This window comes from Neoarius graeffei, chromosome 4, assembly GCF_027579695.1.
Source record: "Neoarius graeffei isolate fNeoGra1 chromosome 4, fNeoGra1.pri, whole genome shotgun sequence".
Lineage (NCBI taxonomy): Eukaryota > Metazoa > Chordata > Actinopteri > Siluriformes > Ariidae > Neoarius > Neoarius graeffei.
In genome coordinates this window covers 59162373-59186695 of record NC_083572.1, presented here as the reverse complement: position 1 = coordinate 59186695, position 24323 = coordinate 59162373, and the positions used below count along the sequence as shown (strand labels likewise).

Below are 24323 nucleotides of genomic sequence, written 5' to 3'. Positions count from 1 at the left end.
TTCTCTGAGGTAAAACCTGCACTGTGTGAGGGACTCCCCTGACTTCTCTCTCCCCTTTATTTTGCAGACTGATGCATCAGACAGAGGGCTGGGGGCCGTTTTGTCCCAGGAGGTGGAGGGCAAGGAGTGCCCCATACTGTACATCAGCTGGAAACTGTCGATGCGCGAAAGCAAGTACAGCACAATTGAGAAGGAGTGTCTTGCCATCAAGTGGGCAGTCCTTGCCCTCTGATACTACCTGCTGGGGTGCCCTTCCACTCTCTGTTTGGACCACACGCCCCTCCAGTGGCTCCACTGCATGAAGGATTGCATGAAGGACTCCAATGCGCGGCTCACCCATTGGTATATTGCTCTCCAGCCATTTAAGTTCGAGGTGATCCACAGGCCGGGGGCACAGATGGTGGTGGCAGACTTCCTGTCCCGTCAGGGGGGGAGTCAGCTTCAGGCCAGACGGCTCCCCGGCCTGAGTCGGGCGGTGGGGGTATGTGGCAGTGGGGGCGTGGCCAAGCAGCAGTCTGTGAATGGAGGGTGGGGTCGGGGAAGGTAAGTGGCTAAGTCATTCCACCTGCTGTCAATTAGTGTATGTGTGTGTGTGTGTGTGTTACAGGGATGGAGCATAAAAGGAGATAGAGCAGAGAAAAGGGGTCTCTCCCTGACCACAATGCATGTGTGAGTGAGTGAGTGAGAGAGAGAGAGAGAGAGAGAGAGAGAGAGAAAGAAAGAAAGAAAGAAAGAAAGAAAGAAAGAAAGAAAGAAAAGCTCAATAAAGAGTGTGTGTAAACATCAACTCTCGCCTGCCATGCTTTTGTGCTCCACCCACATCAGGAACTGTTACAATATTCTATTCCCTTCTAGTGGGTTTATTGATAGCATGCAATATTGTTATCATGTTGCTTATCCTCCATGTATTATGCCACTCTCCCCAATGGAGAATGAGCGTGCAATATTGTTATAATATTGCACACTGTCAAGACAGCACGACGTCACACATCGGAGCTCATGTGAAGATCCGATGACAAAACATTTCTGCTGTGCATGTGCACAACCATTTCTTTGTTGGCCAGGAAAGAGAGAAGATCCAATGCTAGATTTAAGCACTAATTTAATAAACTGAAAACTGAAACTAAAGATGTGCTGAACACCCGAAAGGCTACCAAAACTTCATTATATATTTTTCATGCATATTTACAAGAGAAAAACATACCAACAGACATCAAAAAACTGGAAAAGAGACCCATCGGAGATGTAAAACTTCCGCGCTAGCGAGTGACTGTGACAATTTGTAAACAAACATGGCTGCGAGGTTTGCTTCACTAAAAGCAGAAGATTTTGAGAGAATTTTGGCTGCCAGCTTGCTCCGTTGTTTGTAGTTGTTGATGTTGATTTTAAAAGTAACTAAATAAATTACATCAGGAAGTGAATACTTAAGTCTGAGTGAAAAATGCTGTGGCGAGTGTGTGTGGAAGAAGAGTATTGGGACAGAAATCTTAGTTTCTCGGTCGTTAGCCTGTGCTACTGATGAATGCTACAGCGGCTGTCAGTGACTTCACTGCTGCACTGATGAATGCTACAATGGCTGTAGGTCGCTTCACTGCCATGCTGATGAATCCTACACTGGCTATAGCTGACTTCACTGCTGTGCTAACAGCGCCAACTTGCGGGTAAGCTATCGTTGGCCTTTGAGAATTCATATCAGCAGAGAGTATGTATGTATGTATGTATGTATGTATGTATGTATGTATGTATGTATAATAATAATAATATTGGCTGGCTTTTTTGTGGTATATCAGATCTATTCCATTTAGCTAGCATGATACTGAACTCATCTTTGACTCATTTAATATCATGCTAGCTGAACGGAATATATCTGATATACCACTCAAAGCCAGCCAATATTATTTAAATATGTCACTCAGATCTGTGACTTATTTCGTATGAAAAATGTGAGTTTTTCAGCACAAAAAGATAAACTTCATATCTTCAAGCCAATGCGTGATTTTCTTTTTATTATATAGACACGTCTGTGAAGATTCTCAGTCATTCAGGTCATAGTAAACTGTGGGTGGTAAAAGAGAGCAACTGGACTTGCTTGAAGATTCTTGAAGATGTTTCACTTCTCATCCGAAAGGCTTCTTCAGTTCTGTCTGACTAATAGGGAGTATCAGGTATTTATGTCCTCTCATGGATGAAAAGCAATCCTAAGGTGTTGTTGAGTCATCCTGTTAGTGTGGGTCACTGGGGGCTAGGTGTGAACGGCCTAGAGAGTCATTGGGGCGATCAATGGATTGTTGGTTGTCTCTGTCCTCCTGTGAGTCACTGAAAACAGCTGGGTTTTGGTGTGCATTCAGTTGCCTGGGAAGTGTGCCAAGGACTGCATTGTAGGTGGCTGATAATTTATGTCTTAGACCACCACCTCTGTTCAGTGATGGTCGTTCCAGGCTGACAAAAATGGCTTCTTTAACTCCTCGCTCATACCAACAATCCTCTCTGGCTAAAATGCATACGTTGCAATCCTGAAATGAGTGTCCTTTGTTGTGAAGATGACGATAGACAGCAGAGTCCTGGCCTGAGGAACTGGCTCTCCTGTGCTGAGCCATGCGCCTGTGAAGCGGTTGTTTTGTTTTCCCCAATATACGAGTCCGTGCATTCCTCACTGCACTGAATTGCATACACTACGTTGTCCTGTTTGTGTCTGGCTATTCTGTCCTTAGGGTGGACCAGTTTCTGCTTCAGGGTGTTACTGGGTCTGAAATGTACCGGAATGTTGTGTTTGTAGAAGATCCTCCTGAGTTTCTCAGATAGACCAGAAATGTAGGGAATGACAATGTTCTTGCGTTTGTTCCTGTTATCCTCCTTGTCCATTATGTTCTTTTTTCTGCTCTTGAAGAAAGCCCAGTTGGCATACCCGCAGTTCTGAAGTGCTTTCTTTATGTGATTCTGCTCCTTCTCTTTTCCCTGTACCGTTGTAGGAATGTTCTGAGCCCTGTGTTGCAAGGTCCTAATGACCCCCAATTTGTGTTCCAGTGGGTGGTGTGAGTCGAAAAGTAGGTACTGATCTGTGTGTGTGGGTTTCCGGTAGACCTTGATGCTAAGGCTTCTGTCTTGTCTAATGTGTACATCACAATCCAAGAAGGCTAGATTATTCCCACTGACGTCCTCCCGAGTGAAATTGATGTTGATATCCACTGCATTGATGTGCTTAGAGAAGGCTTCCACCTCATGGGTTTTGATTTTAACCCAGGTGTCATCCACATATCTGAACCAGTGGCTGGGAGCAAGTCCTGAAAAAGTGGTCAAAGCTTTATGTTCCACTTCCTCCATGTATAGATTGGCCACAATAGGGGACACTGGTGAGCCCATGGTGCATCCATGCTCCTGTCTGTAGAAACTTTAATTAAACTGAAAATAGGTGATGGTCAGGCAGAGGGCAAGCAAGGCGCAAATCTGGTCCATGGTGAGGTTCGTTCTATCCAGTAATGTGCTGTCTTGAAGGAGTTGTTTTCTAACAGATTCGACTGCTTCTGTGATGGGAATGCAGGTGAAAAGAGAAGTGACATCGTAGGAAACCATGGTTTCATCTGAATCTAGTTTGAGGTCTGCAACTTTAGTAGCAAAATCTTGGGAGTTTTTGACATGATGGGGCGTGTTTCCAACAAGAGGAGCCAGGATGGTGGCTAGGTATTTGGCAATGTTATAGGTGACAGAGTTTATACTGCTGATGATAGGAAGGTGCTCCACTCAGGCCTCACAGGAGGATAGAGAGAACCAACAATCCATTGATCACCCCAATGACTTTCTAGGCTGTTCACACCCAGCCCCCAGTGACCCACACTAACAGGATGACTCAACAACACCTTAGGATTGCTTTTCATCCATGAGAGGATAAATACCTGGTACTCCCTATTAGTCAGACAGAACTGAAGAAGCCTTTTGAATGAGAAGTGAAACATCTTCAAGAATCTTCAAGCAAGTCCAGTTGCTCTCTTTTACCACCCACAGATTATATAGACACATGGATGGCACAGTGGTGTAGTGGTTAGCACTGTCACCTCACAGCAAGAAGGTTCTGGTTTCAAGCCCAGTGGCTGACGGGGGCCTTTCTGTGTGGAGTTTGCATGTTCTTCCCATGTCTGTGTGAGTTTCCTCTGGGTACTGCAGTTTCCCCCACAGTCCAAAGACATGCAGGTTAGGCTAATTGGTGGCTCTAAATTGACTGTAGGTGTGAATGTGAGTGTGAATGGTTGTTTGTCTCTATGTGTCAGCCCTGTGATGATCTGGCGATTTGTCCAGGGTTTACCCCGCCTCTTGCCCATAGTCAGCTGGGACTGGCTCCAGCTTGCCTATGACCCTGTGCAGGATAAGCGGTTATGGATAATGGATAGATGTATAGACACATTCACAAACAAATAGTACCCAAATTTATCAAAACAATTAATCAATTTCCTCGTGAGTGATATATAGAGATTTATGTCACAGTTTTGGTTCTCCATGTCCCAGATGTATCACATATGAAAAATAGGAGTGGTGTGTTTCCCAGTAAAACACTCGTTTCCATATAATATATCTCTGTATTAACAATGTACTGCTGTTTCTGAGCAGAAATGATCCAGTTCTGCTAAGTGTCTGTCACTGTCAGTGAAAATTGACTCACTGAGGTATGAAGGATTTATAGGGCTGATAAAACTGTCTGGCAGGAATGTTATAAAAATCGTACAAATGTTATGTTCTATCAGTGAGAGACAGGTACATTTATCTCCACTCTTTTTTTTTTCCCCCTACGGACAGTTTGTATTTTCAAGTTAACTGTTGAAATAGTGAATCAAAACATTGTAATTGCACATTGCTATGTAAATAAATAGCACCCCTTGTAAAGATGATTAAAAAGAGTTCGAAAAAATTCACATTTTGGTGAAGTTGTTTCACCTCACACTGAAAAAATGAGAAAAAATCTAACCTTTAATTGAAATATATTCATTCAGAAAGAAACAAATCCCTCATCAAGAAAAATTTTCAACAAAAACATGTGCCACTATTATTGGCACCCCTGGAAATTATAGTTAACATGATATCAATGAAGCATGTTTCCCATTTAAATTGTACAGTTTTAAGTTGATTGGAGTGTGTAGGAACTTTCAAGCTGTAATCCGTGACTTCCTGATTAACTGGGGAACAAATATTAGGTGACACACAGGCCAAATTCCCTTAGTCATCCATCAACATGGGAAAGATAAGAGAACTTACAAACCAAATGAGGGAGAAGTGTGGTGACCTTTATAAGTCAAGGAATGGTTATTAAAATTAGCTACTCACCTGAAAATGTCCATTCCTGCTCTTAGTGCAATAATAAAAAGGTGGGCACCTACTGGAACTGTTATAAACTTGCCTGGAAGAGGACTCAAGTTTATTTTGCCTCCACTGACAGTGAGGAGGATGGTAAAAAAAATCCCCAAGGATCACTGTTGGCTAATTACAAGATAAAGTAAAATCTTGGGCTTTCCAAGTCTCCAAAACCACCATCAGATGCCATCTCCATGCCAATAAATTATCTGGAAGGTTTGCCAGGAAAAAAACAAAAAACAACACCCTTTTTCTGTCAGTTAACCACAAAAATAAGCACCTGAAGTTTGCGAAACACTTCTACAACTTTGACTGGAAACATCTTCTATGGTCTGATGTAACAAAATGGAGCTTTTTGGCAAAAAAAAAAAAAACATTCAAGGTGGGCTTGGCATACCGGTAAAAAGAAGGATGGCTATTATGAAAAGAACCCAATGTAAAATATGGTGGAGGTTCTGTGATGTTTTGGGGCTGTTTTTCCTCCAAAGGCCCTGGAAACATTGTTAGTGTACATGGCATCATGGACTCCATGAAATACCACGATATTTTAAATAAAAATCTGGCTGCCTCTGCCAGGAAACTAAAACTGTGTCATCATTGGATCTTCCAGCAGGACAATGATCTGAAGCATATGTCCAAATCAACACAAAAATATTTAGCTGACCACAGAATCAAGCTTCTTCCCTGGCCATCTCAGTCCCCTGATCTGAACCCCATTGAAAACCTGTGGTTTGAGCTGAAGAGGAGAGAGCACAAGAGAGAGCCTCGGATCCTAAATGATCTGGATAGATTGTGTATAGAGGAATGGTCTCAGATGCCCTGCTCTGTATCTCCAACCTTATAAAATGTTATCGGAGACTCAGTGCTGTTTTACTGGCAAAGGGAGGTTGTACAAAGTATTAAATGTATGGGGTGCCAATAATTTTGGCATGTGTGTTTTTGGTGAAAATAAGTATATTTTTTTGATGAGGGATTTATTTTTCTCTGCATAAATTTATTTCAATTAAAGGTTGGCATTTTCTGATTCTTTTTCAGTGTGAGATGAAGCTACAAGGGGTGCCAACAATCATGGAGGGCACTGTAAATGCTATTTATACCACAGTGCTGTTAAATGCTCAATTCTATTTGGTCAAAAGTTGTTGATAAATTTAATCAGAGATTTCCATTGTAAGGTTTACAATAATTTTGCTTGTTCTTCGATATTATCTTTCAATATTAACAGCTTGGACAGGAAATTTTATGGTGAATGCTCCAAATAAACAGATTAATTAACATATAATGATTTTCTGAAAAGACACATTTTATTTTGAATTTTTGTAGGGTCACCATTGTCCACACTTTGTAAAGGTTGGAGGTATGCTATAATTTTAAGTTAAGTTTTCCAACGCAGGAATGTCTTCAGGACACAGGATTTTCTGTTTTCTCGGTAACACAGCGAGCTGCATTTTTTTTTTGTTATATTATCTTCAGGAGAAAGCGATCTCAACAGATGCTGGTAAAAGAACGACTGACTGTCTATAGCTGCTACAAGTGACAACAGAAACTAACTTTCATGGATGTTTTGTATCTTATCTCATCTCATCTCATTATCTCTAGTCGCTTTATCCTGTTCTGCAGGGTCGCAGGCAAGCTGGAGCCTATCCCAGCTGACTACGGGCGAAAGGCGGGGTACACCCTGGACAAGTCGCCAGGTCATCACAGGGCTGACACATAGACACAGACAACCATTCACACTCACATTCACACCTACGGTCAATTTAGAGTCACCAGTTAACCTAACCTGCATGTCTTTGGACTGTGGGGGAAACCGGAGCACCCGGAGGAAACCCACGCGGACACGGGGAGAACATGCAAACTCCGCACAGAAAGGCCCTCGTCGGCCACGGGGCTCGAACCCGGGCCTTCTTGCTGTGAGGCGACAGCGCTAACCACTACACCACCGTGCTGCCCATGTTTTATATCATTAAACATAATTAAAAATGAATCTAATTTGCATTGTGCCATTAATAATTACTAGTTAAATTCATTTTAACTAATAAAATTAATAAAAGGTTTCAAATTGTTGTAAAGAAATAAAACAATCAAATGCAGGGACAGGATTAAATGTTCAAAACAGCATCTTGGCAATTAATTTTCTAAAAAGATAAAAGGATTGCTGAACATGGCACACCCCCAAATTACCATTTCCTTCTTGCAGTCTTTTTGTGTAAAGATGTGATATACACTTTGGACTTTATGCAGCTTTACAAATTCATTATCACTGTTTAATAATTTTGTTTATTCTGGGCATTATTGGCCTCTTTCTGTGATATCCCAGTAGAGTAAACATACAAATTACTTGAACAACACGTTGAGGATTCTGAAATTGGATAATTGGGCCCAAGATGCAGGCATAGATGTGTTAATTGCTGCCAAAGCCCTGAACTGGGCCTTTCATTTTCTTCAAGCAGTGTGTGTGCTTTTATGTGTTTGCTGGGCAATGAAACCAAGCTTTATCACAGGTAACGTGGAAAAGCTTCAATAAGTTTTTAGGCATTATTTGCTTTAAAAAGCACTATCACAAATAATCAGACAGGGTGTGAGCTAACTGTGCTCTCATAACTTTAAATATATTGCATTTTTTAGCATTTGATAAGTCTTATGATTCATTTCAGTGTTTCTTGTAGTTTGTCATTGATTGTGAAAACAGTGTGTGCGTGCGTGTGTGCGTGTACCTCTTCACCCTCACTCCCAATGAAGTCATCCTCCAAACATGTCTCTTTCCGCTCTCCCTCCCACCCTAGGTCATCACTTTTAAGGTTAGAAGATAAACTCTCAAAGGCCTCGCTGAAAGGTTGACCCCTTTTGGCTGATTGAAGACATGAAGAAAAAGTAAAGACTTCCTCTCCACCTTCTTCTTCAGTGTCTTCCAGACTGAGTGGAGTTGAAGTTCTTCTGGTGGCATTATTTTCATTCTCAAGAATGTGCAAATCAGTGAGTGAACCACATGGAGACTGGCATGCTGAAGGTTTGGGAATTGGCTCAAGAGAATATGAACTACATGTCGGCTCTGTAGAACAAGAGCATGTTGAGTTTTGTATAGCATTTAGCTGCATGTTTGTACTACACAAGGTCTAAGAAATCACTGAAAAGTAAACTTAAAGCTAGATTTTCAAGATTAATGTCCTGGCTGTAAATAATAAATGGCAAACATGTAGCCCTCCTAAAACACATACATACACCTAAATACTTTGGATGGGCGGAACAGTTATATTTGGAACATCGAAAAAGTACTGTCGAACCCTTGAGAAGAACTATATATTTAATCTGTCAAGAAACATTTAAGAAACATTTATGTGTACTGTTCCTTGAAGTACTTGAAGTAGAGGACAAAAAATGTCTGTCATTTCTATCACAAATTTGATTTAATGGAAAACACACTGCAGTGTTCAGTCAGAGAACATTAACTGCTTGTTTCTCCTTCAGGAAACTCACATTGACTTAATGGCACAAAGCAGATCAATAATAGAGATCTAATTACTACACATAATGTTTCAGCATTCATTTTTCATACCGAAGCTCATATTCCTTTCCTGAATTCATTTTAATGAGCATATGCAAATAAGTGGATAATCACGATAAAGCAGACTGCGATGAATGCTGTGATGCTTGCCAGAAGCTGCGGGTGAATTTATAGGACATATCCAGTCCTGTTTTCATGCAACATTTGGTAATTGCAACATTATGCTTTAATGAACTCTTAAAATATGCCTAAATGCAAGTGAAGCATCAAAACAATGCAAATTTATTATTAGTTTTATTTTTCAATCCTTAGAGAAGACATGGAAAAGAGGGTAAGAAAAAAACATCATTAGCTACTAGTGTGCGAGCATGTGTGATGGGGTAGGGGAGCTTTGTGGTTTTCCCGCTGGCACACAAACAGCATCATTAGTAGATGGGGAGCACTGCTTCTGCAAGATCATAATTCAAATCCAGCTATATCGGAGCCTGTGGGGTCTGTGTGCCCTTGCATTAAAGAGAAAAGACACCCAGAGAGAGGCAAGCCAAAGACACCACCGAGACCAAGGTGATGAATTCAGCATGTGCGTATGTGATCTATTTCAAGCAAATGCACAGCACTTAAGTGCAACTGTGGGAGTGTAGATGAACTGTGAAGTTAATTTCACCTTGAGTGAAGGCTGTGGCACCCATGAACTTTATTTTCAAACAGGTCAAGTTGTACATGTACCTCCTTCTCATAAAATTTAAATGTCATGTTTTTGGGTATGATTGTAGTACAGCCTCCAAAAGAAATATTCACTTTGGAGGTCAAAACAGAGGACAACATTTGTATTATTGCCACTTCTTTATATGCAGAAAAATTAATTCAAGTTTTAATTGCTGTAGCATCAAATGTTATGCTTTGGCATGGGATGGATATCATCCCCATGAGGTGAGTAACCAGTGTTCAGTTTCCTCCAATTAGCAAATATACCAGTATGTTTAAATTATCTAGTCTGTTACATTTGGTCAGCCTTCAACCCTCTGTTAGTGAGTCAAATGATACTTTTTAGGTATTTTCCTCATCTCATTATCTGTAGCCGCTTTATCCTGTTCTACAGGGTCGCAGGCAAGCTGGAGCCTATCCCAGCTGACTACGGGCGAAAGGCGGGGTACACCCTGGACAAGTCGCCAGGTCATCACAGGGCTGACACATAGACACAGACAACCATTCACACTCACATTCACACCTACGGTCAATTTAGAGTCACCAGTTAACCTAACCTGCATGTCTTTGGACTGTGGGGGAAACCGGAGCACCCAGAGGAAACCCACGCGGACACGGGGAGAACATGCAAACTCCGCACAGAAAGGCCCTTGCCGGCCACGGGGCTCGAACCCGGACCTTCTTGCTGTGAGGCGACAGCGCTAACCACTACACCACCGTGCCGCCCGTATTTTCCTCATTATATCCTTAAATTAATCAATCACTAAATTTAAAGCCTCTACCGCACACCAGTTGCCACTTTTATTTTAATATTAAATAGCAGTATTTTGTTCTCTGAATGAAGACATTTTCCACTGTAAGTTTGCCCTGTAATTGACACTCACACAGTGCCATTTGAATGAAGGTTATACACCATTATGATATTTACCTTTCATAAAAACAAATTTTGTAAAAGACATAATGCTTTACACAGTAAGAAGGCTAATTTCATAATGTGAATGCTCAAAATGATCCATCAAGCACGATTCAGCTTCACCTTTTCAGTAGTCAACTAATTAAACCATAAACACTGGCAAAGTGCTTCTCAAGTGCAGTGACTCCAACTCCTCGAAAGGGCTTTGCAGATTTAAATTCGCATCACGTTTTTTTGAAAAGACTTATATTGTAATCACCTTTTCTAATTGCCAACAGTTCGTGGTTGCCTGAACCCTTGAGATTTCTTTCTAACCCACACAGTGTATTTAATGTCCTTTTATCACTAATGAACTTTCTCTTCATTTTCTGTTTTCTGAGAGAGGCTGGAGGTTGTCCCACAGTGCTGAAGACAACTGGTATTTTACTACACACTGACATTGGACTGGTAAAAACAACAAAATAGAAGACCAAAAAGCTTCATTTAAAATAAAATTGTGCATGAGGTCAAAACTTTTTAGTTTATAGTTTTGTACTGGAGGGCGGCACGGTGGTGTAGTGGTTAGCACTGTCGCCTCACAGCAAGAAGGTCCTGGGTTCGAGCCCCGGGGCCGGCGAGGGCCTTTCTGTGTGGAGTTTGCATGTTCTCCCCGTGTCCGCGTGGGTTTCCTCTGGGTGCTCCGGTTTCCCCCACAGTCCAAAGACATGCAGGTTAGGTTAACTGGTGACTCTAAATTGACCGTAGGTGTGAGTGTGAATGGTTGTCTGTGTCTATGTGTCAGCCCTGTGATGACCTGGCGACTTGTCCAGGGTGTACCCTGCCTTTCGCCCGTAGTCAGCTGGGATAGGCTCCAGCTTGCCTGCGACCCTGTAGAAGGATAAAGCGGCTAGAGATAATGAGATGAGTTTTGTACTGGATATTAATAATAATCAATCATCTAAAAAGACAAAGCTTTCATAAAAAGGCCATCTATGCTGCACTGATATGATATTGTAACACTGGAGTATCTTTACAGTCACTCACCTGCTGTGCGGTGATCTGTTGGCTGATGTTTGTCTATTTCTCCATAATTTCCTTAAAACAAGAGAAACCACAATTTAAAAAAATATTTAATATAGATTTTTTTTGTATATTTTATGTTTTATGAGTACTATTTTAATTATATTACTCTTTACATGTAAATAATAATCCTAAATATAAACACACATCTAATGTGTTGATTGAGAAGAGCAGCACATATACAGTATAAACTACACCACAAATATAAACTGACTGCAAAGAACACAGGTTTCACGTAGCATTTCCATAGCAAGCTCAGCTAAACAGGATTATTTGAATATGAATTAATACAATTATGATTACCTTTCAGTAATCTAATAAAAAATAATTATATCCTTACGTGCAACTATTCTCTCTTTCCCAGCATTACGAATCTGCTTTGGCCTCCCAGACTTTGTCCTTTCAGAAGATGCCTGCTCAGCTGGTGGTTGTGTCTTTAGTCTTCCACTTCTTCCTATGATTATGAATAGAGGAATTATAATAGATTAATTTATGTTGCATGTATTTATTAGAGCATATTACAATGAAATGTCAGTGACAACCTGCTATTTTGCAGGAAGATCTGCAGCTACACACAGAGTGAGACATAACTTGTTAAAGTTATAATGCAAGAGTAAATATATCTATGCAAAAGTTCATTTATTATTTAGTACACATATTAAGAGTAAATGTTGATAACAAATCTGCAATCCTCATTTGTGTTGCTTTATTCAAATAATCAGACCCTTTTTGCACAGTACATTAACATACAACCCCCATTTCCAAAAAAGTTGGGACACTGTGTAAAATGTAAATAAAAAGAGAATGTGATGATTTGCAAATCATGGAAAGCCTATTGTGGCAGCGGAGGCATGGTCATGCGTCAGTTAATTAATGGAGGGCAGGGCCAGGGAAGGTGAGTGGCAAAGTAATCTCACCTGTTGTTAATTGATAGTGTGTGTGTGTGTGTGTGTGTGTGTGTGTGTCAAGTCAAGTTTGTTTGTATAGCGCTTTTAACAATAAACATTGTCCCAAAGCAGCTTTACAAAATCTGAATGACCCAAGACATGACCCAATTTTATCCCTAATCTATCCCCAATGAGCAAACCCGTGGCGACGGTGGCAAGGAAAAACTCCCCCAGATGACACAAGGAAGAAACCTCGAGAGGAACCAGACCCAAAAGGGAACCCATCTTCACCTGGACAACAACAGACAACATGACTATAACATTAACAGTTTTAACATGAAGTCAGTTTCGTTGATGCTATAACTCTTCATTAATGGAAACTTGAATGCAAAACTGTTCATGACAACTGCAGTCCCAAAGTTAGCAAGCCAACTGTAGTCCTCAGCCACAAAAGCATTACTGTAAGTGTCCAGAGTGTCTTCCAAGTGTGACTTTCAACTGTCCATATGAGGCCGTCCTCCACAGGAGCGATGTGATGAGACTCCAACCAGACATAGGGCATCAGGATGGATCAGGCAAGTCCGAGGAGCAGAAGAAGTCAGTACCTCGATCCCAGGATTGACATGTAACTCAGAGGGACAGATTTTTTTTGCGGGGGGGGGAGAAGAGAGAGAAAACACAGGTTGTTAGGTATGCCCAATGTCACCTGAATAAGTAGGTACAATATACATTTTGTGCTGAGTACAAGCAGGGACTCCAGCAAAACTAACTATGACAGCATAACTAAAAAGTGAGAGCCAGAAGGTAACACAGGCATGAGGGAGCCCTGGGACATAAAGCAGCCAGCCACTACACCGTCAACAAACTTGAGTGAGCAAGCGAGTGGGGACTGACAGCATCCATACATCCCAGTTTACCAAAACACTCTATGTCTGAGGACCCTCCAGATCTACACCTTTACCTCATAAACACCATTAACACAAGGCTTGACTAAACAGATATGTTTTCAGCCTAGACTTAAATGCTGAGACTGTGTCTGATTCCCAAACACTACTTGGAAGGCTGTTCCATAACTGTGGGGCTTTGTAAAAAAAAAAGGCTCTGCCCCCTGATGTAGCCTTCACTATATGAGGTACCAGCAGATAGCCTGCACCTTTTGATCTAAGTAGGCATGGCGGGTCATAAAGGACCAGAAGTTCACTCAGGTACTGTGGTGCGAGACCATTCAGTGCTTTAAAAGTCAATAGTAGTATTTTATAATCAATACGAAATTTGATTGGGAGCCAATGCAGTGTGGATAAGACAGGGGTGATGTGGTCATATTTTCTAGTTCTAGTAAGGACTCTTGCTGCTGCATTTTGAACTAACTGGAGCTTGTTTATGCATTTATTGGAACATCCAGACAGTAAGACATTACAATAATCCAACCTGGAGGTAACGAAAGCATGAACTAGTATTTCTGCATCGTATAGTGACATTAAATTTCTCATCTTAGCAATATTTCTAAGATGAAAGAAAGCTATCCGGGTAATGTTATCAGTGTGAGTTTCGAATGAAAGACCGAGGTCAATAATCACCCCGAGGTCTTTTACTGCTGCACGTGAAGAAACAGAAAGGCCATTCAGAGTTACTATATAATCAGAAAACTTACTTCTAGCTGCATGTGGTCCTAGTACAAGTACTTCAGTCTTATCAGAGTTAAGCAGAAGGAAGGTAATAAGCATCCAGTGTCTAATGTCCTTCACACATTCCTCAATTCTATTAAGCTGGTGTCTCTCATCTGGTTTTGCAGAAACATACAACTGTGCGTCATCAGCATAACAGTGGAAACTAATACAATGTTTATGAATAATATCACCCAGAGGTAACATATATACGTAAATGTGTGTGTGTTTTCATTAATGACAGAACAGTGAAAAGGAGGGGGAGAGCGAAGAGGTGGCTGTCTCTCAACCAGCACATATGTATTCGTGTGTGTGTGTTTGCGTGTGTGTGTGTGTGTGTGTGTGTGTGTGTGTGTGTGTGTGTGTGTGTGTGTGTGTGTAGTTAAGTGCAAGGTGACATCAAGCTGAAAAGTGAGAGTCAAAATAAGACTGTGTTTAACATAATTTCCTGCCTGTCTGCGCTTCAGTATTCCACCCACCTCAGGAACATACTACAGTGGTGCCAAAACCCAGGAATACTGAAGGGAACCACCCATGGAGTCCTCCCCGCTCAAGGATCTTATCCATGCCCTTGCTGCCGCCCAACAGAGCCAGCACCAAGCACTGATTGCCCTCTGCAAGGAGCAAGAGCAGCGCTTTGAAGCCTTGCTGCTAGCCCAAGAGAAAGATTGCCAGGTGTTCCAGCACCTGCTCGCGTCAGCGGGGTCCTCAACCACCATAGCTGCGGACCCTCCCCACGTCACTCTAGAGAAGATGGGGCCATGTGACGGCCCTGAAGCCTCATCACATTATTTGAACAAGCGGCAGAGGCGTGGGGGTGGCCAGTCAAGCAATGCACAGCTCATCTACTGCCACTTCTGTATGGAGAAGCCCAGCTCACCGCCCAGCAGCTCCCTGCCAACAGTCGGCTCAACTATGCCAACTTGTAATGAGCCATCCTACAGCATGTCAGCTGCTTCCTAGAACAACACTGTCAGCGCTTCTGTACGCTGACACTGGAGGAGGTCGGCCGGCTGTTTGCTTTCGGCCAACAGCTCTGGGATGCCTGCCAGCAGTGGCTGAGGGTGGAAGACCGTGACACTGAAGGGATCATTGATGTGGTGGCACTGGAGCAGTTTATTGCATGGCTGCCAGAAGGGACAGCAGAGTGGGTCCAGTGCCACCACCCAGTGTTGCTGGATCATGTGATCGAGTTGGCGGAGAACCATTTGGTGACCATTCCAGTGGCAGGCAGACATCCTGCCTCTTCTCTCTCTCTCCCCTTCCCCTTCTCCCCCTCAGTCCTCTTCCCATCCCCGTCCTGTTTCCCCACCACGGAAACTGGGGCCAGCGCTCCCGCAGCCAACTCACCACACCTGTGGTGTCCCTCTCCCTCCTTTCTCTTCTGTATCTGTGTCTTCTGCCCCTCAGGTGAATGATCCCCAAAATGCCAGTGCAGAGGTGAAGCCTGGGCTGGTATGCTGGCGCTGCGGGGAACCCAGGTATCTCCAGAGCCAGTGCTCTGCAATGGAGGTGGCAGCCGTGGTCTGGATCCCTGACATGCCAGAGACCACCCTCGATTGGGCCAGAGTGTATCACATACCAGTGAGTATTCAAGGGTATACATATCATGTGTTGATGGATTCCAGCTGTAATCAGACCTCAATCCACCAAAGCCTGGTTCAAGGTGAGGCATTGGGGACAACACAAGTGGTGAAGGTTTTGTGTGTGCATGGGCATGTTCATGAATATCCGACAGGGTCTGTCCACATTCTATTCTGGGGGGGAAAACATAGTGTAGAGGCGGTGGTTAGTCCGCACCTCACCTACCCACTAATTCTGGGGACAGATTGACTGGGGCTTAAAGGTTTAATGGAGCATGTAGTAGTGGGTGGGTCCTGCAGTAACATGTCAGGGGAGGTTCTGGTGTGGCATTGACTGGCGAAGCCATCTCGGAGCCATCCACATCAGCACCATGTCAGAACGATACAAGGAGAAACAGCGGCCTGCCCCTGCTTTCTCTCTCGGGGATTCCCTCGAGGATTTCCCTTTAGAACACACATGAGATGAGACTCTGTGTCATGCTTTTGACCAAGTGAGAGTAATCAATGGTCAGCCACTCCAGTCAGATGCAACACTCTCCTTCTTGTACTCAGCAATTATTAAAGATAGGTTATACTGAGTGACAAGATAAGATAAGATAAACTTTATTGATCCCTTGGTAGGGAAATTTACATGTTCCAGCAGCTCACAGATAGAAAATGGTCAGGAATAGACAGTAACAAAAAAAAGAGTGTAATAAAAGTATAAAAAAGTAATTAAAATAAATAAAAAAGAAAAAAAACACAGGCCATGTACGTATGTAGTGTACACAACAAAATAAGAAAGGAACTTAAATAAGATTATTACTCCACCTGAAGTAGCAATATTGCACTAATAAAATACTGGCAACTGGAATAGAAATAGAAATATTGCACTAGGTTGTGAATGTTATTATTACGTATATTATTACACAGCATAAGAAGATGGTGATGAGATGCAGAATAAAGTGACAAAGTGACAAAAAGTGATAGTGACACTGAGAAACAGTGCTACATTATGCCAGTCTGTCATTGAAAAGTCTGGCAGCAGTTGGGATGAAGCAGGACACTCAAACCCATGAGCAAATAACCCAACTATTAATCCCAAAAAGCTGTAAGGAACTCATATTCCATCTGGTTCATTTTAACCCAGTGGCTGGACACTTATGTCAGAAGAAGACACTAGCCTGAATAATGGCCCGGTTTTATTGGCCAGGGACTCACGAGGATGTCTGTAGGTGATGTGCAGCGTGCCGCGATTGCCAGCTGGTGAATCCAGCAGCCACTCCAAAAGCGCCCTTGTGACCTCTCCTCCTGATCGAGAACCCCTTTGAAAGAATTGGGATGGATCTCGTCGGGCCATTAGATTGGTCAGCACAAGGATATTGCTTTATTTTAGTCCTAGTGGATTATGCAATGCGATACCCAGAAGCAGTCCCACTGCGTAACATTTCTGCATGCAATGTGGCAGAGGCACTGTTTAAAATTATCTCCCGAATCAGGATTCCCAAGGAAATTCTGACTGACCAAGACACTATATTCGTGTCTCACACACTTCACAAGCTTTATGAGTTATTGGGGATTAAATCCATTCGCACCAGTGTTTATCACCCACAAACAGACGGCATGGTGGAACGCTTTAACCAAACTCTTAAAAAAGTTAATTCAGAAGTTTGTAAGTGAAGACGCAGGTAATTGGGATAAATGGCTTGAGCCCCTGTTATTTGTAGTACGAGAAGTCCTGCAAGCCTCCATGGGATTCTCCCCATTCAAATTATTATATGGGCATAAGCCTCATGGCATTTTGGATGTGCTGCAGGAAAATTGGGAGGAGGGACCTTCAAATAGTAAAAACAAAATTCAGTACATTCTCAACCTGCATGCAAAGCTCCACACACTCAGTCGCTTAAACCAGGAGAATTTACGGCAGGCGCAAGAATGTCAAGCCCAGCTGTACAACAGGAGTGTGCACCTTAGAGAGTTCACACTGGGAGATAAAGTGCTCGTATTATTGCCCACTTTGAGCTCAAAATTAATTGCTAAGTGGCAAGGGCCCTTTGAGGTCACACGGTGAATCAGGGACATCAACGATGAGGTAAGGCAAATGGATAGGGCTGGAGCGCTACAAATATACCACCTCAACCTATTAAAACATCGGAACGAGGGGATCCCCATGGCACTGGCATTGGTGGTTCCAGAGAGGGAAGAGCTAGGGCCATAGGTAAAAATGAAAGTAACCACTCAAGCCACTCCAGTCTCCTGTGGAGACCACTTCTCACCAGCCCAACTCATAGAGGTTGACAGGGTGCAAGTGGAGTTTTCTGACATGTTCTCACCCCTTCCCGGCCACACTCACCTCATAGAACACCACCTTGAGATGCCCCCAGGGGTGGTGGTGTGTAACCACCCATACTGCTTGCATGAACACAAGAAAGTGATCGTTCAGAACGACCTCAAGGCCATGCTTGAAAGGGGAATAATCAAGGAGTCCCACAATGATTGGAGCAGCCCAATAGTCTTGGTCCCCAAGACTGACGGGTCGGTCCAGGTCTATGTGGACGATGGAAAAGTCAATGCGGTATCTAAATTCAACACATACCCAGTGCCACGCATTGATGAGTTGCCCAATCGATTAGGCACTGCTCGCTTTTATTCGACACTGGATTTGACAAAGGGATATTGGTAGATCCCCTTGACTCCTCTATCCCAAGAGAAAATGGCCTTTTCCACACCGTTTGGCTTACACCAATTCATCACTCTTCCTTTTGGGTTATTTGGCACTCCTGCTACATTCCAGCATCTCATGGACAAAATCCTTTGCCCCCATGCCACCTATGCTACGGCCTACTTAGATGACATCATTTTATATATATATCAATGATTGGCCGCGGCACCTAGAACACCTTAGGGCTGTCCTGGAGTTGCTGAGGCGTGCGGGTCTCATGGCTAACCCAAAAAAGTGTGCAATTAGGTGGGTGGAAGTATGGTACCTGGGTTTCCACTTGGGTCATGGGCAGGTGCATCCCCAAATTGACAAGACTGCAGCAATTGCGGCCTGCCCGAGGCCCAAGACCAAAAAGGGGGTGAGACAGTTCCTGGGGCTGGCTGGCTACTATTGCAGGTTCATACCTAACTATTCGGACATCAACAGCCTGCTGACTGATCTCACTAAAAAGGGAGCACCAGATCCAATCCAGTGGACGGAGCAGTGCCAACAAGCCTTCACCAAGGTAAAAGCTGCACTGTGTGTGGGGCCACTTTTACACCCCATTGACTTCTCTCTCCCTTTTTGTTTACAGAAAGACATGTTAGACAGAGGGCTGGGGGCTGTTCTGTCACAGGAGGTGGAGGGCAAGGAACGTCTGGTGTTGTACATCAGCCGCAAGCTTTTGATGCAAGAAAGTAAGGACAGCACCATCGAGAAGGAGTGCCTGGCCATCAAGTGGGTGGTCCTTACCCTCTGGTACTACCTGCTGGGGCGCCCTTTCACCATCTGTTTGGATAACACCCCGGTCCAGTGACTCCACTGCATGAAGGATGCTAATGCGCGGATCATCTATTGGTATCTAGTCCTCCAGCCCTTCAAATTCGAGGTGGTCCACAGGCCAGGGGTGCAGATGGTGGTGGCGGACTTCCTGTTCCATGGGGGGGAGGGTTGGCTACAGGCCGAACGGCTCCCTGGCCTGAGTCGGGTGGTGATGGTATGTGGCAGAGGGGATTGGTCAAGCATCAGTTTGTGAAAAACTAATTCGGTTAATTGGCAACAGGTCAGTAATGTGACTGAGTATAAAAAGAGCATCTCAAAGAGGCAGAGTCTCTCAGAAGTAAAGATCGGGAGGCATTCACCACTCCATGAAAGGCTGCATGGGCAAACAGTGCAACAATTTAAAAATAACATTCCTCAACATTATTATCTCATCTCATTATCTCTAGCCACTTTATCCTGTTCTACAGGGTCGCAGGCAAGCTGGAGCCTATCCCAGCTGACTACAGGCGAAAGGCGGGGTACACTCTGGGCAAGTCACCAGGTCATCACAGGGCTGACACATAGACACAGACAACCATTCACACCTACGGTCAATTTAGAGTCACCAGTTAACCTAACCTGCATGTCTTTGGACTGTGGGGGAAACCGGAGCACCCGGAGGAATCCCACGCGGACACGGGGAGAACATGCAAACTCCGCACAGAAAGGCCCTCGCCGGCCAGGGGGCTCGAACCCAGACCTTCTTGCTGTGAGGCGACAGCGCTAACCACTACACCACCGTGCCGCCCATTCCTCAACATAAAATTGAAAATAATTTGGAGATCACATAATTTATGGTACATAATATCATTAAGGAGAATCTGGAGAAATTTCTGTACAAAATGAACAAGGCCGAAAACCAACATTGGATGGCCGAGATCTTTGGGCCTTCAGGTGACACTGCATTAAAAACAGACACGATTCCAACTCCATGGCTCCTTAGTAAAAGAGTCCGGGTGCTAAAACTTCGGAAACAGAGTTGTATGTACATTAGTCTTTGGGAATACAGTTAACAGTAAAATCAAGGCAAATATCAAGACAGAGCAAGGCTCTGCACTGAAAATCCACAAGGTTATCAGCAACAATGGGTGGTAAAAGAGAGCAACTGGACTTGCTTGAGCAACTGGACACAATGTTCTTGCGTTTGTTCCTACATTGTCAAGGTAGACCTTACTGGATAGAATGAACCTCACCATGGACCAGATTTTCACCCTGCTTGACCTCTGCCTGACTACCACTTATTTCCAGTTTAATGAAAGTTTCTACAGACAGAAGCATGGATGCGCCATGGGCTCACCGGTGTCCCCTATTGTGGCCAATCTTTACATGGAGGAAGTGGAACATAAAGCTTTGACCACTTTTTCAGGAGTTGCTCCCAGCCACTGGTTCAGATATGTGGATAACACCTGGGTTAAAATCAAAACCCATGAAGTGGAAGCCTTCTCTAAGCACATCAATGCAGTGGATATCAACGTCAATTTCACTCGGGAGGATGTCAGTGGGAATAATCTAGCCTTCTTGGATTGTGATGTACACATTAGACAAGACAGAAGCCTTAGCATCGAGGTCTACCGGAAACCCACACACACAGACCAGTACCTACTCTTCGACTCTCACCACCCACTGGAACACAAATTGGGGATCATTAAGACCTTGCAACACAGGGCTCAGAACATCCCTACAATGGTAGAGGGAAAAGAGAAGGAGCAGAATCATATCAAGAAAGCACTTCAGAACTGCGGGTATCCCAACTGGTCTTTCTTCAAGAGCAGAAAAAGAACATAATGGACAAGGAGGATAACAGGAACAAACGCAAGAACATTGTCATTCCCTACATTTCTGGTCTATCTGAGAAACTCAGGAGGATTTTCTACAAACACAACATTCCGGTACATTCCAGACCCAGTAACACCCTGAAGCAGAAACTGGTCCACCCTAAGGACAGAATAGCCAGACACAAACAGGACAATGTAGTGTATGCAATTCAGTGCAGTGAGGAATGCACGGACTCATATATTGGGGAAACAAAACAACCGCTTCACAGGCATATGACTCAACACAGGAGAGCCAGTTCCTCAGGCCAGGACTCTGCTGTCTAACTTCATCTTAACAACAAAGGACACTCATTTCAGGATTGCAACTTACACATTTTAGCCAGAGAGGATCGTTGGTATGAGCGAGGAGTTAAAGGCCAAGTTTACATTAGACCGTATCTGTGTCGTTTTCTTCGCAGATGCACTGTCCGTTTACATTAAAACGCCTGGAAACGCTGGGAAACGGGAATCCGCCAGGGTCCACGTATTCAATCCAGATCGTGTCTGGTCCGGTGCTGTGTAAACATTGAGAATACGCAGATACGCTGTGCTGAGCTCTAGCTGGCGTCGTCATTGGACAACGTCACTGTGACATCCACCTTCCTGATTCGCTGGCATTGGTCATGTGACGCGACTGCTGTAAAGCGGCGCGGACTTCCGCCTTGTATCACCTTTCCTTAAAGAGTATAAAAGTATGAAAATACTGCAAATACTGATGCAAATACTGCCCATTGTGTAGTTATGATTGTCTTTAGGCTTGCCATCCTTCCACTTGCAAGTGGTAAGTGACGCGCATACCCGATATGCACTGAGATCACACACACAGCGGCTCAGTCCCAAATCACTGCTCGTGCACTTCACTCGTGCACTCTGTGAGCTGCGCAGGGCCGGAGTGCGCACCCTCCAGAGGGCACTCGCTGTTCAGGGCGGAGTGATTTGGAGCGCAGGATGCCTGCGGAGCCGAGCGTATCCGTGTATTGGCGTTGCTGTGTGCACGCTAATCGTGTATTGGCGTTGCTGTGTGCACACTAATCGTTTTAAAAACGTTAATCTGATGATCCGCTGATACGGTCTAATGTAAACCCCACCAAAGAAGCCATTTTTGTCAACCTGGAATGGCCATCACTGAACAGAGGTGGGGTTCTAAGACATCATTTATCAGCCACCTACAATGCAGTCCTTGGCACACTTCCCAGACAACTGAATGCACACCAAAACCCAGCTGTTTTCAGTGACTCACAGGAGGACAAAGAGAATCAGCATTCCATTGATCACCCTAACGACTCTCGAGGCCGTTCACATCCAGCCCCCAGTGACCCACACCAACAGGATGACTCAACGACACCTTAGATGAGCTTTTCATCCATGAGAGGATAAATACCTGATACTCCCTACTAGTCAGACAGAACTGAAGAAGCCTTTCGGATGAGAGGTGAAACGTCTTCAAGAATCTTCAAGCAAGTCCAGTTGCTCTCTTTTACCATCCACAGTTACTATGACCTGGATGACTGAGAATCTTCACAGACACGTTATCAGCAACACTTTTCAGATCTGGGTAAGTGGATGTTTCCTAATACAGAAGTTTGTATTTACCTGAATGAGCTTTGGATTCTGTCACATTTGCGACTGAACTGCTCTTTCTTGCAGTGAGCGGAGGACGTCCTGTGACTTTCGAACCAAAAGCAATATGGGAGCAGTCCTGGCTTTTAGGACCCCGAGCTGCTCTCCCAGTGCTCAGCTGTTCTAGAAGTCAAAGAGAGACAGAAACAAGTACATTATTATACAAACATCATAAATATGAAGCAAACATTAAAGAAAAATTGGGGCTATTATTGATACATAGATATAAATACCCACGTAGATCCCACATTGGCTTAGGTACACTGCAAAAAACTGAAAACTGAATTTGAGGAGAAAATTTCACTAGTATTTAGGAATTATCTTGCTGCATGGACAGATAATTTTACTTGACAAGACATCTTGGAATAAGTTGGTTGCAACCTAGGACTAGTTTTAATAATCTCAGAGTTGATGTCTTGTATTCTTCTACACTGCAAAAATTATATCTTAAGTTAGAATATCTTGAATATAGTTGAAACAATCTAGCATTTCCTAGAATAATTCAAGACACCAACTCTGAGATTATTAAAATTAGTTCTAGATTGTAACCAACTTATTCCAAGATGTCTTGTCAAGTAAAATTATCTGTCCATGCAGCAAGATAATTTCACTAGTATTAAGGAATTTTCTCCTCAAATTCAGTTTTCAGTTTTTTGCAGTGCATAGGTATTTAGTGGGTCTAAGATTGGTGCTATACAGCAGACTTTACAACCCCAGCAACAAGACATTGCATTCACAAGTAGGTGTTTTATTTTAGTTATATACTCTATGTTGTTGTTGATCATGCTGATCATGGTTATCAGTGAGGCATTATACATGTGTAACATAGTCTCTAGACTTGTTGATATCATGCAAAGTAACACAAGGTCATAACTAGAAATTCTAGATTGCCATTTACAGTTATTTCACCAAAATGTTCAAAAGACTCAGAATAAAAAAGGGACAACCATCATGCTTCTTGCTGCATCAATTTTTATTTATTTGGTGAAGGAACTATAACCCCAATTCCGAAAAAGTTGGGACACTGTGTAAAACAAATGAAAACAGAATGTGAAGATTTGCAAATCATGGAAAACCTATATTTCATTGAAAATAGTACAAAGACATATCAAATGTTGAAAGAGAGACATTTTGTTTTTCTGAAAAATATATGCTCATTTTGAATTTGTCGTCAGCAACACGTTTCAGAAAGGTTGGGACAGGTGCAACAAAAGACTGAAAAAGTTGTGTCATGCTGAAAAAAATAATTTGATTAATTAGCAACAGGTCAGTAACATGACTGGGTATAAAAAGAGCATCCCAGAGAGGCTGAGTCTCTCAGAAGTAAAGATGGAGAAGGGTTCACCACTCTCTGAAAGACTGTGTGGGCAAACAGTGCAAAAATTTAAGAATGATGTTCCTCAATGTAAAATTGCAAAGAATTTGGGGATCACATAATCTATGGTACATCATATCATTAAAAGATTCAGAGAATCTGGAGAAATCTCTGTATGCAAGAGACAAGGCTGAAAACTGACATTGGACACCTGTGATCTTCAGGCCCTCAGACAACACTGCATTAAAAACAGACCAGTGCCAGTGGAAATCATTGTATGGGCTCAGGAACACTTCAGAAAACCATAATCTGTGAAAACAGTTCATTACTGCATCCAAAAATGCAAGTTAAAACCATATATAAACATTATCCAGAAACACTGTCACCCAAGCTCTTTTATGACAGACTGAGGCAAAGTGGAA

General features: G+C 43.1%; 1 protein-coding gene across 1 annotated transcript in view; it reads right to left on the bottom strand.

Annotated features, from left to right (window-relative positions):
* The window catches only part of cfap20dc (CFAP20 domain containing), a 55482-nt gene that overhangs the window by 16518 nt on the left and 14641 nt on the right, over positions 1-24323 (bottom strand). Inside the window, exons 8-11 of the mRNA XM_060918265.1 lie at positions 22560-22709; positions 11857-11970; positions 11481-11531; positions 8052-8386 (exon numbers count right to left, since the gene is read on the bottom strand). Coding sequence (XP_060774248.1) covers positions 8052-8386; positions 11481-11531; positions 11857-11970; positions 22560-22709 — 650 coding nt within the window. The remainder of the gene's footprint in view (positions 1-8051; positions 8387-11480; positions 11532-11856; positions 11971-22559; positions 22710-24323) is intronic.